The sequence below is a fragment of the Mirounga angustirostris genome, unplaced genomic scaffold, assembly GCF_029215605.1.
Source record: "Mirounga angustirostris isolate CCGP_5_RB_7025 unplaced genomic scaffold, mMirAng1.0.hap1 SCAF_15, whole genome shotgun sequence".
Classification (NCBI taxonomy): domain Eukaryota; kingdom Metazoa; phylum Chordata; class Mammalia; order Carnivora; family Phocidae; genus Mirounga; species Mirounga angustirostris.
Genome location: NW_026991723.1, coordinates 86,859,704 through 86,872,639, shown reverse-complemented (window position 1 = coordinate 86,872,639; position 12,936 = coordinate 86,859,704). Strand labels below are relative to the sequence as shown.

At 49.0% G+C, this 12,936-nt stretch overlaps 1 protein-coding gene across 3 annotated transcripts in view; it reads left to right on the top strand.

Moving 5' to 3' along the window:
* Nucleotides 1-5,021: 5,021 nt before the first annotated feature.
* The window catches only part of DYNC2I2 (dynein 2 intermediate chain 2), a 28,590-nt gene continuing 20,675 nt past the window's right edge, over nt 5,022-12,936 (top strand). For 2 of the 3 annotated variants that reach the window (XM_064579328.1, XM_045883268.3), the window contains exon 1: nt 5,022-5,222. In XM_064579328.1, coding sequence (XP_064435398.1) covers nt 5,037-5,222 — 186 coding nt within the window. In that variant the 5' untranslated portion in view covers nt 5,022-5,036. The remainder of the gene's footprint in view (nt 5,223-12,936) is intronic. The other variant, XM_064579329.1, reaches the window with a different exon arrangement.

Sequence of the window (12,936 nt, the reverse complement as noted above, 5' to 3'; positions counted from 1 at the left end):
ATTTTTATTTCTTTCTCTTTTTTTTAGATTTTTTAAAATTTATTTATTTGAGAGAGAGAATGAGAAAGAGCATGAGAGGGGGGAGGGTCATAGGGAGAAGCAGACTCCCTGCTGAGCAGGGAGCCCGATGCGGGACTCGATCCTGGGACTCCAGGATCACAACCTGAGCCGAAGGCAGTCGCTTAACCCAATGAGCCACCCAGGCACCCTTATTTATTTTTAAATATTTATTTATTTATTGGAGAGGAAGAGAGAGAGCACAAGCGGGAGGGGCAAAGGGAGAGGGAGAGAGAATCTTAAACCGACTCCACACTGAGCGTGGAGCCTGAAATGGGGCTCGACCTTACAACCCTGAGAACACAACCTGAGCTGAAACCAAGAATCAGATGCTTAACTGACTGTGCCACCCAGGTGCCCCTATTTATTTAGAGAAAGAGAAAGAGAGAGAGACAGAGAGAGCATGAGGTGGGGGTGGGGAGAGGGAGAGATAGAATCCCAGGACGACTCCCCACCCAGCACAGAGCCTGACATGGGGCTTGATCTCATGACCCTGAGATTATGACCTGAACCGAAATCAAGAGTTGGATGCTTAACTCACTGAGCCACCCAGGTGCCCCAAGGCACAGAGTGATTTAAAGGAAGGACCATGGGCTTTCGAATCAGGCAGTTCAGGGTGTTAATCCAGCCTCCATCTCAACTATGCATGACCCTGGGCAAGTCATAAGGTTCTCTGAGCCTTTGTTCTTTCTTATCTCTGTGAAATGTGGTTCATAGTAATACTTGACCTATCAGGATGTTGTGAGAATTCATGCAAAGTGTTTAATACATGGTGAGAACGCCATACACTAGGAGGTGTTATTATATTTGTTGTTTCATCCTTGGTGCATGGTATAGACGTTCGAAGGTTGAGTTGTTTACTAAGTAGAACTGAATGTTCCTGAAATAATTGCCAACAGGGTTTTATTTATTTTATTTTATTTTTTTAAAGATTTTACTTATTTATTTGACAGAGAGAGACCCAGCGAGAGAGGGAACACAAGCAGGGCGAGTGGGAGAGGGAGAAGCAGGCTCCCTGCTGAGCAGGGAGCCTGATGTGGGACTCGATCCCAGGACCCTGGGATCATGACCTGAGCCAAAGGCAGACGCTTAACGACTGAGCCACCCGGGCGCCCCAACCAACAGGGTTTTAAAATGGGGATGCCTTCTTTTTTGACTCTTTGCAAGGGCCTCTTTGAATGCATTTGAATGTTCTCTGAACATACATTTACTGAACTTTTTGTGCAGCAAGGAGTAGAGGTAGGAAGAAGGAAGCTTCCTGGAAATGGCCTGATACTCCATCTGAGATTTAAGAGGGGCTCCACCCTCTTAGAAGGCTGAAAACTGTACTTACTAATGGTGAGGCATTTGATTAGTCTTTGCTGTATGCCAGGCACATTGCTGGGCTCTGGGGACACCTGTGGTCCCTGTGTTAGTAGAGATGACCCATTGGGGCAAAGACAGGCTTTAGTACCTTGTTACCTAATTACATATTTGAGGAGTGCTCCAGAGGAGAGAAATTTGGTTCCTGAGAGCCAGTAACAGGGGTTTGGGATCTAGTCCCTTTAGCAAGTAACACTTCCAGGGAGGCCTGAAGGTTAGGAGAGCAGGGAGGAGCATCCCAGAGGTTGGGCAGAGGAGTTTGAGTTGAGGGTAACGGAGGATGGGCCAGAGTGCCTGTTGCTTCAGGATGAGGGCTGGAGAGACACCACAGGGCCACTGGCTGCCCAACTGCTCTTCTCCTTGCTCCTTCCACTCCTCATCCAGTGCTTTCCCTTTCAGCCTCCTCCTTTCTGGCACCTATCCCTGCTCAAGACTCCCCCCCACCCCCCGCCCTGCCCCGGATACATTACCCCAACTGTCCTGCTTGCCCAAGGTATAATACTCTCTCTAGCATACTAAGCATAGTCTGATCCTTTGTTCATTCATTCATTCATGGCTTTCTTTTCACAAATAAGCCATATAAAACTTGAATGCCACAAAGAGAAAAAAAATGAAATTTAAATCACCCAGAGGCAACTGCTATCAATATTTGGATCTATACTCCTAGGTTTTGTTAGAAATATATATTATAAGGATATATATTATATGATATATAATATCATAAAAACAGGATACACTGCATAAATTGAGTTTTTTTTTTTTTTTTTTTTTTTAAGATTTTATTTATTTATTTGAGACAGAGAGAATGAGAGAGAGAGAGAGCACATGAGAGGGGGGAGGGTCAGAGGGAGAAGCAGACTCCCCGCAAAGCAGGGAGCCCGATGCGGGACTCGATCCAGGGACTCCAGGATCATGACCTGAGCTGAAGGCAGTCGCTTAACCAGCTGAGCCACCCAGGCGCCCGCATAAATTGAGTTTTATAAAAACTTTAATATGCAGGGCGCCTGGGTGGCTCAGTTGTTGGGCATCTGCCTTCGGCTCAGGTCGTGATCACGGGGTCCTGGGATCGAGCCCCGCATCAGGCTCCCTGTCAGCAGGAGGCCTGCTTCTCCCTCTCCCACTCCCCACTGCTTGTGTTTCATTTCTCACTGTCTCTCTTTCTGTCAAATAGATAAATAAAATCTTTTTTTTTAAAGATTTTATTTATTCATTTGAGACACAGAGATACAGAGAGAGAGAGAGAGCATGAGCAGTGGGAGAGGCAGAGGGAGAGGGAGCAGACTCCCAGCTGAGCCAGGAGCCCGATGTGGGGCTCGATCCCAGGACCCTGGGATCATGACCTGAGCTGAAGGCAGATGCTTAACCATCTGAGCCACCCAGGCGCCCCTAGATAAATAAAATCTTAAAAAAACACAACACTTTAGGGGCGCCTGGGTGGCTCAGTCGTTGGGCGTCTGCCTTCTGCTCAGGTCATGGTCCCAGGGTCCTGGGATCGAGTCCCACATCGGGCTCCCTGCTCAGCGGGAAGCCTGCTTCTCCCTCTCCCACTCCCACTGCTTGTGTTTCCTCTCTTGCTGTGTCTCTCTCTGTCACATAAATAAATAAAATCTTTAAAGAAATAAAAAAAGCTTTAAAAAAACCCCAAAAAACCCCACAACACTTTAATATGCTGCACATTTTGCCACATTTAAATATCTATATAACAACACTGTCAATGGCCACCTGAGATTCTATACCATGTGTCAGAAATACTCAATTATAGGCCTACTATACATTCTTTCTCAAATATTTATTTATTTTTAAGATTTTATTTATTTATTTGAGAGAAAGAGTGAGTGAGAGAGAAAATGAGCATGGGGAGCAAGAGAGGCAGAGAGAGAAGCAGGCTCCCCACCTGAGCTGAAGGCAGATGCTTTTTTTTTTTTTTAAAAGATTTTTATTTATTTGACAGAGAGACAGCAAGAGAGGGAACCCAAGCAGGGGAAGTGGGAGAGGGAAGAGCAGGCTTCCCGTGGAGCAGGGAGCCTGATGCGGGACTCGATCCCAGGACCCCGGGATCATGACCTGAGCCAAAGGCAGACGCTTAACGACTGAGCCACCCAGGCGCCCCTTTCTCAAATATTTTGTGAGCACCTGTTGTGTGGCACCACTTTGCTTGGAAATTTAGGGTGACTGCAAGATCCTACTATTATCATAGTAATGTTATTATAAATGAGGTGCTAGTGACTTTCCTTGGCGCTCAACATTTGGGCAGATCTGTAATTGTTGACACAGGAAAAATTCCGGAAGTAGGCTTTCTAGATTCAAGAAGAGACTTTAAGATTAAATTACCCTCCAATTAGGTTTTACCAATTTACACTCACACCTACTTCCTGTCTTTAACTGCTTGATAATGTCCATTACTTTCTCTACTTCCTTTTTTTTTTTAAGATTTTATTTATTCATATGAGACACAGAGATAACAGAGAGAGAGAGAGAGAGAGAGAGAGAGAAAGCATGAGCAGGGAGAGAGGCAGAGGGAGAGGGAGGGGAGAAGCAGGCTCCCTGCTGAGCCAGGAGCCCGACCAGGGCTCGATCCAGGACCCCGGCATCACGACCTGAGCCGAAGGCAGACACCCAACCATCTGAGCCACCCAGGCGCCCTACTTTCTCTACTTCCTTCTTTCATTCTTAAAGCCTCTGCAGGCCAAATTTTGTTCCCCCTACTCCACTGAAATTATTCTCACTAAGGTCATCAGGTATCATCCAGAGTGTCAGTTTCAGTGATTGATCTATTTTTGGGCCTTATCTTCATTGACCTGTTTGGGTCATTTAATACCTCTGACCACTCTTCTCTTCCCGAAATATTTACCTTCCTTGGTCAAGTAAAGCAGGTCCAGTCTTACTAGCTTTATTTGACATCTAGGAAACCGAGGCCTGAAGAGGTACCCAGTCTATCAAAGAGGGCATTTAATAAGTTCAACATACATACATCTCTGGGCTCTGCCTGACACACGATAGTGGTAGTTATGTGGGCCTTTAATTTCGATTTAACAAGCATTTTTCTATATTCGACCTCATTTGTGCCTTCCGATTATCCAACCAAACTCTACCTCCGCAGATGGATATTTTAAATCATTATTTTATCGCGGCAGAGACCGAGGATCAGAGGGCGAGCACTTGGGCCCGAGGTGGCCGCCAACTGGGAGCACCCAACTTCTCAGCGGGCTCTGCAACCCCAGGCCCCACAGCTCGTCAGCCCGCCGCGACCGCAGCCTCCCGCCCTCGCAGCCTGCCGTCCCCGGAGCCTCCCGTCTTCGCCTCTGCGTCTGGCCGCCCAGCGCCATCTTTGAGCCTGGCACCGTGCCGTACTTCCGCCCTTCCCTCCCCCCCCAACCCAGGGGTAGCCGCGCATGCCCAAGCGTGCCCCTACTGGGAAGAAGTATCCAAAAGTGGCCAGGCTTGTCTCATACTGACCAAAAATAATAATTTATCTCGTTCTCTCAGGTCTTGGAGGAGGAGGTCTGACCAATTCAAAAATGGTGGGGCTAGCCTCACCACCCCTGTCTTCCGCTTTGTAGGCTCAGGGGCGAAGGTCACGTCGGAGTGCGCAGGCACGACGGGGCGGAGCTATCTCCATGGCAACCCGCGCGCAGCCCAGGCAGCTTGGCCGGGCGGGAAGTGCGGGAGCTGAGACGCTGGCTACAGGCGGGGCTGCGAGCGCCGAGGGGCCCGGGCGGCCTGGGCCGCTGCAGGACGAGACCCTGGGCGTGGCGTCGGTGCCCTCGCAGTGGAGGGGCGCCCAGGGCATCCGCCGGGAGACGGTGAGGGCGCGGGCCCGGCTCGGGGCGACGTGGGCAGGAGGGCGAGGGTCCGCGCGCGGTCTCCGGGCCAGGTTCTGGCGTGCCACCAGGTTATTTTTGTATTTTCACCCACAGAGCCAAACCCTTGCGGTATTCTGGTGCGTTTCCTCAGACTCTGAGCCACCACATAAGGGGTTTTTCCTTAAGACTTCTGAAGACCCCCTGTTTTGAAGGATTTTATGTGAACCGCCGTTTTTAGGCATTTCAAACTAAATTTTCTTAAAAAAGATTGCATTTCAAGGTCGAAATACGCCGGTTTTCTAGGAGCGTAATCAAAAGCACACACAGCGAGGTTTTTTGAGGAATTGAGGGGCAGGGCTCCTGGGCGCCAGGTCTTCTCAGGCTTCGCGCAGACTCTGAGGGCCTGCTGTGTGCCAAGAGCTCTTCCCTCTTGGAGCTGACGTGGGGCCGTTTGCAGGGCACAACCAATAGGCAGCCTATGTGATAAGTAAATTATGCTGTGTGTTCGTTAGGAGGTGAGTAGTGCCACGGACGAATGTAAAAGAAGGGTGAGGGATTGGAGGGACTGGGTTGGAGAGTGAGGGGGTAGGTGGCCTCATTGAGAAAGTGACATTTGAGGAGTGAGAGAGTTAGCCAAGTGGATACGTGGGGTAGAGTAGCCAGGCAGGGCAAACTGCAAGTGCAAAGGCCCTGGGGTTGGAGCAGATCTTGCGTGTTTGAGGAGGCAGCCGCGCTGGGGAGGAATGAGAGAAAGGGAAATGGTCCCAGTGGAAGTCAGAGTAGGTAAGCAGAGGCAGGTCAAGTAGGGTCTTGAAGATCATTGTAAGGATGTTGGCTTTTCCTCAGTGAAAATGGGGAGCATTGTAGGGTGCTGCACATTTACCACGGGAGTGGCCAAACCTGCAGAGCTTAGGTCCTCACCAACACCAATGAGCTTTCCATTAAGTCTTACTCTTTTTTTTTTTTTTTTAAGATTTTATTTATTTATTTGACAGAGAGGGACACAGCGAGAGAGGAAACACAAGCAGGGGGAGTGGGAGAGGGAGAAGCAGGCTCCCCGCGGAGCAGGGAGCCCGATGCGGGACTCGATCCAGGGACTCCAGGATCATGACCTGAGCCGAAGGCAGTCGCTTAACCAACGGAGCCACCCAGGCGCCCGAAGTCTTACTCTTGAAGACCGGTTTCTTGCCTCAGGTCAACAGTCTGCATGCAGGTCTCAAGCCAGGATTTGATGTGGCTTCAGAGCACTTCCCACTTAACCATGCTGCCTAGAAACCTTGTAGTGCAAAGCCAAGTGGATATTTATAAATAAGTTAAATTTAAGTTAAATCGGGCGCTTGGGTGGCTCAGTCGTTAAGCGTCTGCCTTCAGCTCAGGTCATGATCCCAGGGTCCTGGGATTGAGCCCCGCCTCGGGCTCCCTGCTCCGTGGGAGGGTTGCTTCTCCCTCTCCCACTCCCCCTGCTTGTGTTCCTGCTCTCACTGTCTCTCTGTCAAATAAATAAATAAAATCTTTAAAAAAAAAAAATTAAGTTAAATCTGTCCATCCTTATCACAGGTAAACGTATAATTCACATTTACTGGCCTTTAAGAACACTTGAAATAACTCTTGTTTGCCGAAGACCCAGATTCTAGAAGACTTTAGGTTGGAGACCACGGTTCAGTCTAACTTTTTTTCTTAGAGAATGAAATGGAGGCAGGTTCATTTTCTTTCTTTCTTTCTTTCCTTTCTTTCCTTTCTTTCCTTTCCTTCCTTTCCTTCCTTTCCTTCCTTTCCTTCCTTTCCTTCCTTTCCTTCCTTCCTTCCTTCCTTTTTTCATTTTCTTGTGACTATAGTTTTAACCTGTAGGATTCTAAGAACAAATTCAAACACTTGAGGTCTAAGAGCTTTCATCTGTGAGGGTGATTTCCTTGGACTAGCATCTCCTGTCTTATTGAAGGAGATTTTTGATTAAGTTGTAAGAATGTTGCAGGGGTCGGAAGAAGGAGCTAAACTGCTTTTTCCAAATTAACTTTTTTCTCTTTATAGAAGTTAATGTGTCCAAAATGTAGAAAAAACCTGGCTGCACACACACACAAAAGGAAATAAAAATCACCCAATTCCCCAGTCATTTGGTTTGTACCTGTCACAACTGTGTTGTCTGTTTTTTTAAAAACAAATGGACTCACACTGTACACAACATTTTGCAGACTGCAACAAATTTCCACGTTAAAAATTTTTTTTTGTAATTTCATTTTATTTAACCATTCTCTTTTGGTGGGTTTTTAGGCAGTTTCCAATTTTTCTTTTATCAACAAACCCCATGGTGAGTGTTTTAGCTAACTTTTACTTATTTACTTTAAAATTTTTTAAGCTAATTTTTAAATACAGTTCCTTAATTTTTTTTTTTTTAAAGTCTTTTTGGAAAAGTTGAACATTGGTCTCTGTTTGGCCCATGTAGTGGTGCAATATTTGAATGTACTTCCACGTTCCAGTGATGAATTTCTTTTTTCTTTAAAAAATTTATTATTATTATTTATTTATTTATTAATTAAAGATTTTATTTATTTATTTGACAGAGACACAGCAAGAGAGGGAACACAAGCAGGGGAAGTGGGAGAGGGAGAAGCAGGCTTCCCGCAGATCAGGGAGCCCGATGCGGGGCTTGATCCGGATCATGACCTGAGCCGAAGGCAGACGCTTAATGACTGAGCCACCCAGGCACCCCTAAAAAATTTTTTTTAAAAGATTTATTTATTCTAGAGAGAGAGAGGGTGGGAAGGAGAGGGAGAGAGAATCTCTAGCAGACTCCCCACTGAGTGCGGGGCCTGACCCCACGACCCTGAGATCATGACCTGAGTGGAAACCAAGAGTCAGACACTGAACCGACTAAGGCACCCAAGTGCCCCTTTTTACATTTTTTTTTAAGATTTCATTTTTTAAGTAATCTTTACCCCCAATGTGGGGCTCGAACTCACAAGCCAGGTGCCCCTTTTTTGCTTTAATATTAATGGTCTTTGGCCTGACTTGACTCTTCTTGTCATATTCCAATCTGTTCACAGAGGGATAGTGTCCTGGACTTTGGTTTGAGACTGGGGTGCACACACTCTTTAGGGCTTTGGGCCAGTCACATGATCTCTTCTTCTGCATAGTGGGTCCTTGTGAGAATACTTCCTGAGGGGTTAAATGAGATTGTGGGTAAGAGAGCAGTTTGAGGGGCGCCTGGGTGGCTCAGTCGTTAAGCATCTGCCTTCGGCTCAGGTCGTGATCCCAGGGTCCTGGGATCAAGCCCCGCATCAGGCTCCCTGCTCGGCGGGAGGCCTGCTTCTCCCTCTCCCACTCCCCCTGCTTGTGTTCCGTCTCTCTCTGTCAAATAAATAAATAAAATCTTAAAAAAAAAAAAAAAGCAGTTTGAAAGCCTGGAGCTGCTCAGGTGGATGGTATGGGAGTGTCAGGCAGCTTCCTAGCTGCCTGAGATGGAGGGTATGTAATTATCCCTCTTTGCTCATCCGATATTTCTCAAACTTGGCTGACACTGGAATGTCCTGGAGACTCTTGAAAAATATGGATGTCTGGGTCCTACATTCAGCGATTTCAGCTTAATTGGTATGTGGTATGACGTGGGAATCTGGTTTTATTAAAGCTTCCTAGGTCATTCATTATAATAGGTAGCAAAATTTGAGACCACCAATTGAATGCATCCTATTTCCAACAGCATTACCTTCCTGAAGCCCAATTCTGATCCTAGGAGAATGTGGGGTGTGTTTTTTTCCTTTTTTAAAAAATTGTGGTGGGGCACGTGGCTGGCTCAGCGGTAGAGCATGTGAGTCTTGATCTCAGGATCGTGAGTTCGAGCTCCATGTTGGGCATAGAGATTACTTAAAAATAAATAAAATTGTGGCAGGAGACATATAATAGTAATTTTACTGTTTTTAAGTGTACAGTTGAGTGGTGTCAGGTACATTCACAAGGTGCCAACAAGCACCACTATCTGGTTCCAGAACTTTTTCATCCATGGGATGCATTTTGGACATTCAGATCTGTCTTCCTTGGACTGTGAGCTCCCAGAGGGCAGGGGAGTGAGTCTTGTGTACTTTTGTACCTCCCAAAGGCACCCAGGAAACACTGGATTTTTTTTTAAGATTTTATTTATTTATTTGACAGAGAGAGAGACACAGTGAGAGAGGGAACACAAGCAGGGGGAGTGGGAGAGGGAGAAGCAGGCTTCCCGCCGAGCAGGGAGCCCGATGCGGGGCTCGATCCCAGGACCTGGAATCATGGCCTGAGCCGAAGGCAGACGCTTAACGACTGAGCCACGCAGGCGTCCCAGGAAACACTGGATTGAATAATTTTCCTGTGTGCTGTTATCCCACACAGGGTACATCTCTTCTCTCCTGCTTTGAATTAAATTAGCTGCCTACCCGCGGGCTTTTCCTCCTTCCCTGACTGGCTGCTGCTTTGACGCCCTGGTGGCTTCTGTAGCCTATGTCACCCCCTGCTGGAAGGTGTTTTTTTTTTTAACCTGGGGCCTGGCCTCTTAATGATTTTCAAGGAGAATTCAATCTGTGGTTCTCTACCTTTGAGTTTGCTAGACAGTGTCGATACTGGATTTTTTTTTTTTTCCCAAAGAGCATGAGAAGAGATTAAGAGGCTAAGACGACACCAAGATAGTCTGCAGTAACTATAGCTCAAAGGTGGTCTAGCACCTCGGCAGCTCCCAGCTTCTATGGAAATGTCTGCTGTTGCCCTCCACACGGGGCTGCCTCCCGGCTCCTCGTCGTCCTTCGAATAGCTCTTTGTTGCCCTGATACACTCAAGAGGCAAGTTCGTCCGAACAGGAGGCTGTGCCTTGATGTCGGTTCCAGGCTCAGTTACTCCACGCTCGTGGAGGTGTCCTGGGACAGTTGTCCATACTGCGTCACGAAGCCCGCTCGGCTCAACTTTGCGCCCAAGACGTTCCCGCCGCACCTTGTCTGCTTGTTAGTGGTGAATTGCACCTCACCTGGGTCCCCTCGAGGTGGGGCTCGCACGGGGGCTTTGCAGCGAGTGCGAGTCGCGCACGGAGAGCCGCTGACCTAGGCTGGGGTCCTCTCTGCTGCTGTCACACCTGCCTTCTCCTCAGGTGTGCAGGACCCGATGGGGAAGGAGGTGGAAGAAGGGAGGCCTTGGGGTGACAGCAACCTGAGGAAAAGGAGACTCTGGGGAGGACGAGTGGAAGTGGGCTTGCTGGAAGTGATGAGGTGACAGAGACAAGCCACTCCCCTCACACGTGCCCAGCAGCGTCCCTCAGGTGGGCTTGACAGCATTCCCCACCCTCTGGGGATGAGCCATGTGCTACCCGACCCCAGGTGAAGCCCCAGCCCCCAGAGTAGCGGAGATAGAAAGGGGGGGAATGTGAGCACGGTCTGTACTGGGGGGGGCGGTAAAAGGTGATGGACCTCGGGCTATAGCCCTGGGAGGCACACAAACGGGTGAGGCCCACATGTGGGGTCTGAGTAACAGCCCCCCACACCTGCAGCATCAGCATCACCTGGGGGCTTGTTAGTGCAGTACACTCAGGAACACCTCCAGGAGGTGGCAGCTTGTGTTTTAGCAAGCTTCCAGGTGATTCTGGGGCCTGCCCATTGAGAATGCAGGTCTAGAATGGTCTTTGAGGTCCCTTTCCACCCTGGAGTCAGATGTGCTGGCTCAGGCTGGTTGGGAGGGTGAAGTGAGAAGTGGTATGCTTCTGGTATTTGCTGGTGGTGGTTACTACCCAGGGGAGTAATGGGGGCTGGACCTCTCACTGCACATCATCCCAGACCTTCAAACACACATTCTTTCTATGGTGATGTATTTCCTCGATTAGAGGACACACCCCCACCCCCAGCCTTTTTAACAGATCTTAAAATTCGGTGTGTCTCACAAATGAACTGTGTATTTAATATAGTTTCTTCCTGAAGAGCTACTATTGAATAGTTGGAAGGCTTTATAATCAGTACATCCTAGAGTCAAGGAGATCTAGAATGTATATATTTTGTCTGTCTATTTTTTTTCTTGAGAGGGAGAGAGGAGGTGGAAGGGCGGAGGGAGAGAATCTTAAGCAGCCTCCACGCCTGGCACAGAGCTAGATGGGGGCCTTGATTTCACAACCCTGAGATCATGACCTGAGCTGAAATCAAGAGTCAGATGCTTAACCAACTGAGCCACCCGGGCGCCCCATATCTATCTCTACACCCAACGTGGGGCTTGAACTCATGACCCCAAGGTCAAGAGTCACACGCTTTACTGACTGAGCCAGCCAGGCGCCCCTAGAATGTATATTTTTAATGCGAAAGTGACTGTTCTACTCATGACTTTGAAGTTGGCCTGCCCCATATTGATATCCCCTGGATGGATTTCTCTAGCTGGCCAGTTTCTGAACGACTGAGTCACACATCAGCACAGTTACACTTGGACTGCTCAGTCTTTGACCCTGAAGGTAGGGCAGAGCCCAGGATTCTGTCAGCACACCCCTTGGGGCCTGGGGTGGGGGCCGGTCACTGGACCCAGTGGGGCCATTTCCTCTGTCATTATGATTGTTCCTGAAATTGATCGGCCAGTCCTAGATGCCAGCCAGAGACCCCTTATTTCAGAAGTGAGGCCTTGAGGGGTGGCGGTCTGGGGGTCAGGGAGCCTTCCTAGGGTTCAGTGTGATAGCAAGTGACAGAAACCGGCCAGGCACTTCTCTTCAGGATGCAGGGGTCTCCTGGGCCTCTGCATGGAGGTGCAGCTGGTCCTGAGGAATCCAGGAAGCTTTGGGGGCTGTCTGCCTCTCAGCTCTGCTGTTGCTATGCATCCCCTGAGGCCTGTCTCTGCTTGTCTCCTGGTCGCACTGTGGCAGTGGCTAAGTGTCGAGGCCCAGAGTTTCCAAGTTTCAGTTCCAGGCCTGTGCTGTTTAACTTGTGAAATCTTTGCCTCCGTCATGAGTTTCCCTGATTGGCCCGGCCTAGGTTAGTGTCCACTTCCCATCCAGTCAGAAGCTGCAGTCCTGGTGTTGGGGCCTGTTTTGTGGCTTGGGTAGGAGTCCTGACATTCTGGGTATCTGCAGGCTCTCTCTTGGGGCGGGAGAGCTGGGCTCTCCTCCTGGGCTCTGCTCCCTGTCCCATTGCTATTCTCTCCGCTGGAGGTCGCCGGGGCTTCAGACTCCAGAGCATGGAGCCTGGTGATCTTGGTTTGGGAATTGTTTCATGTGTGATTAAAGTCTGGCCCCAGCCCCCTCCACCCCCCCCCATTTCCCCTGCAGCACCTCTGCCTCTGAGGTGTGGGAGGTAGGCTGCAGCCCAGCATCCCTAACACTCTCCTTCCTGGCCCTGCCGAGGCCTAGGAAGCAAGGATCCCGTTCGGCCCTGACTTCTTCCCTGACATCTCAGATGGTAGCCTCAGCCCAGCCACACACTGCCTGGCACGGAAGGCACTGATGTATATGGGGTGACCTTGAGCAAGCCCTTCCTTTCTGGAGGTTTGGGGCTCCATCCCCAGACGATATGGGCTGGGTCAGGGTCAGACCCGATACTTGGATCTTGAACCATGGGAACCTACTTTGGTATCCCAGAGGGAAAAGAGAGTAATGGTGGTTTCCTGCCAATTCACAGGAAAAAAAAATTGCGGGTGCAGTATCATTGTTTTTTTTTTAAGATTTTATTTATTTATTTGCCAGGGAGAGCGAGAGAGGGAGAGTACAAGCAGGGGGAGTGGCAGGCAGAGGGAGAAGCGG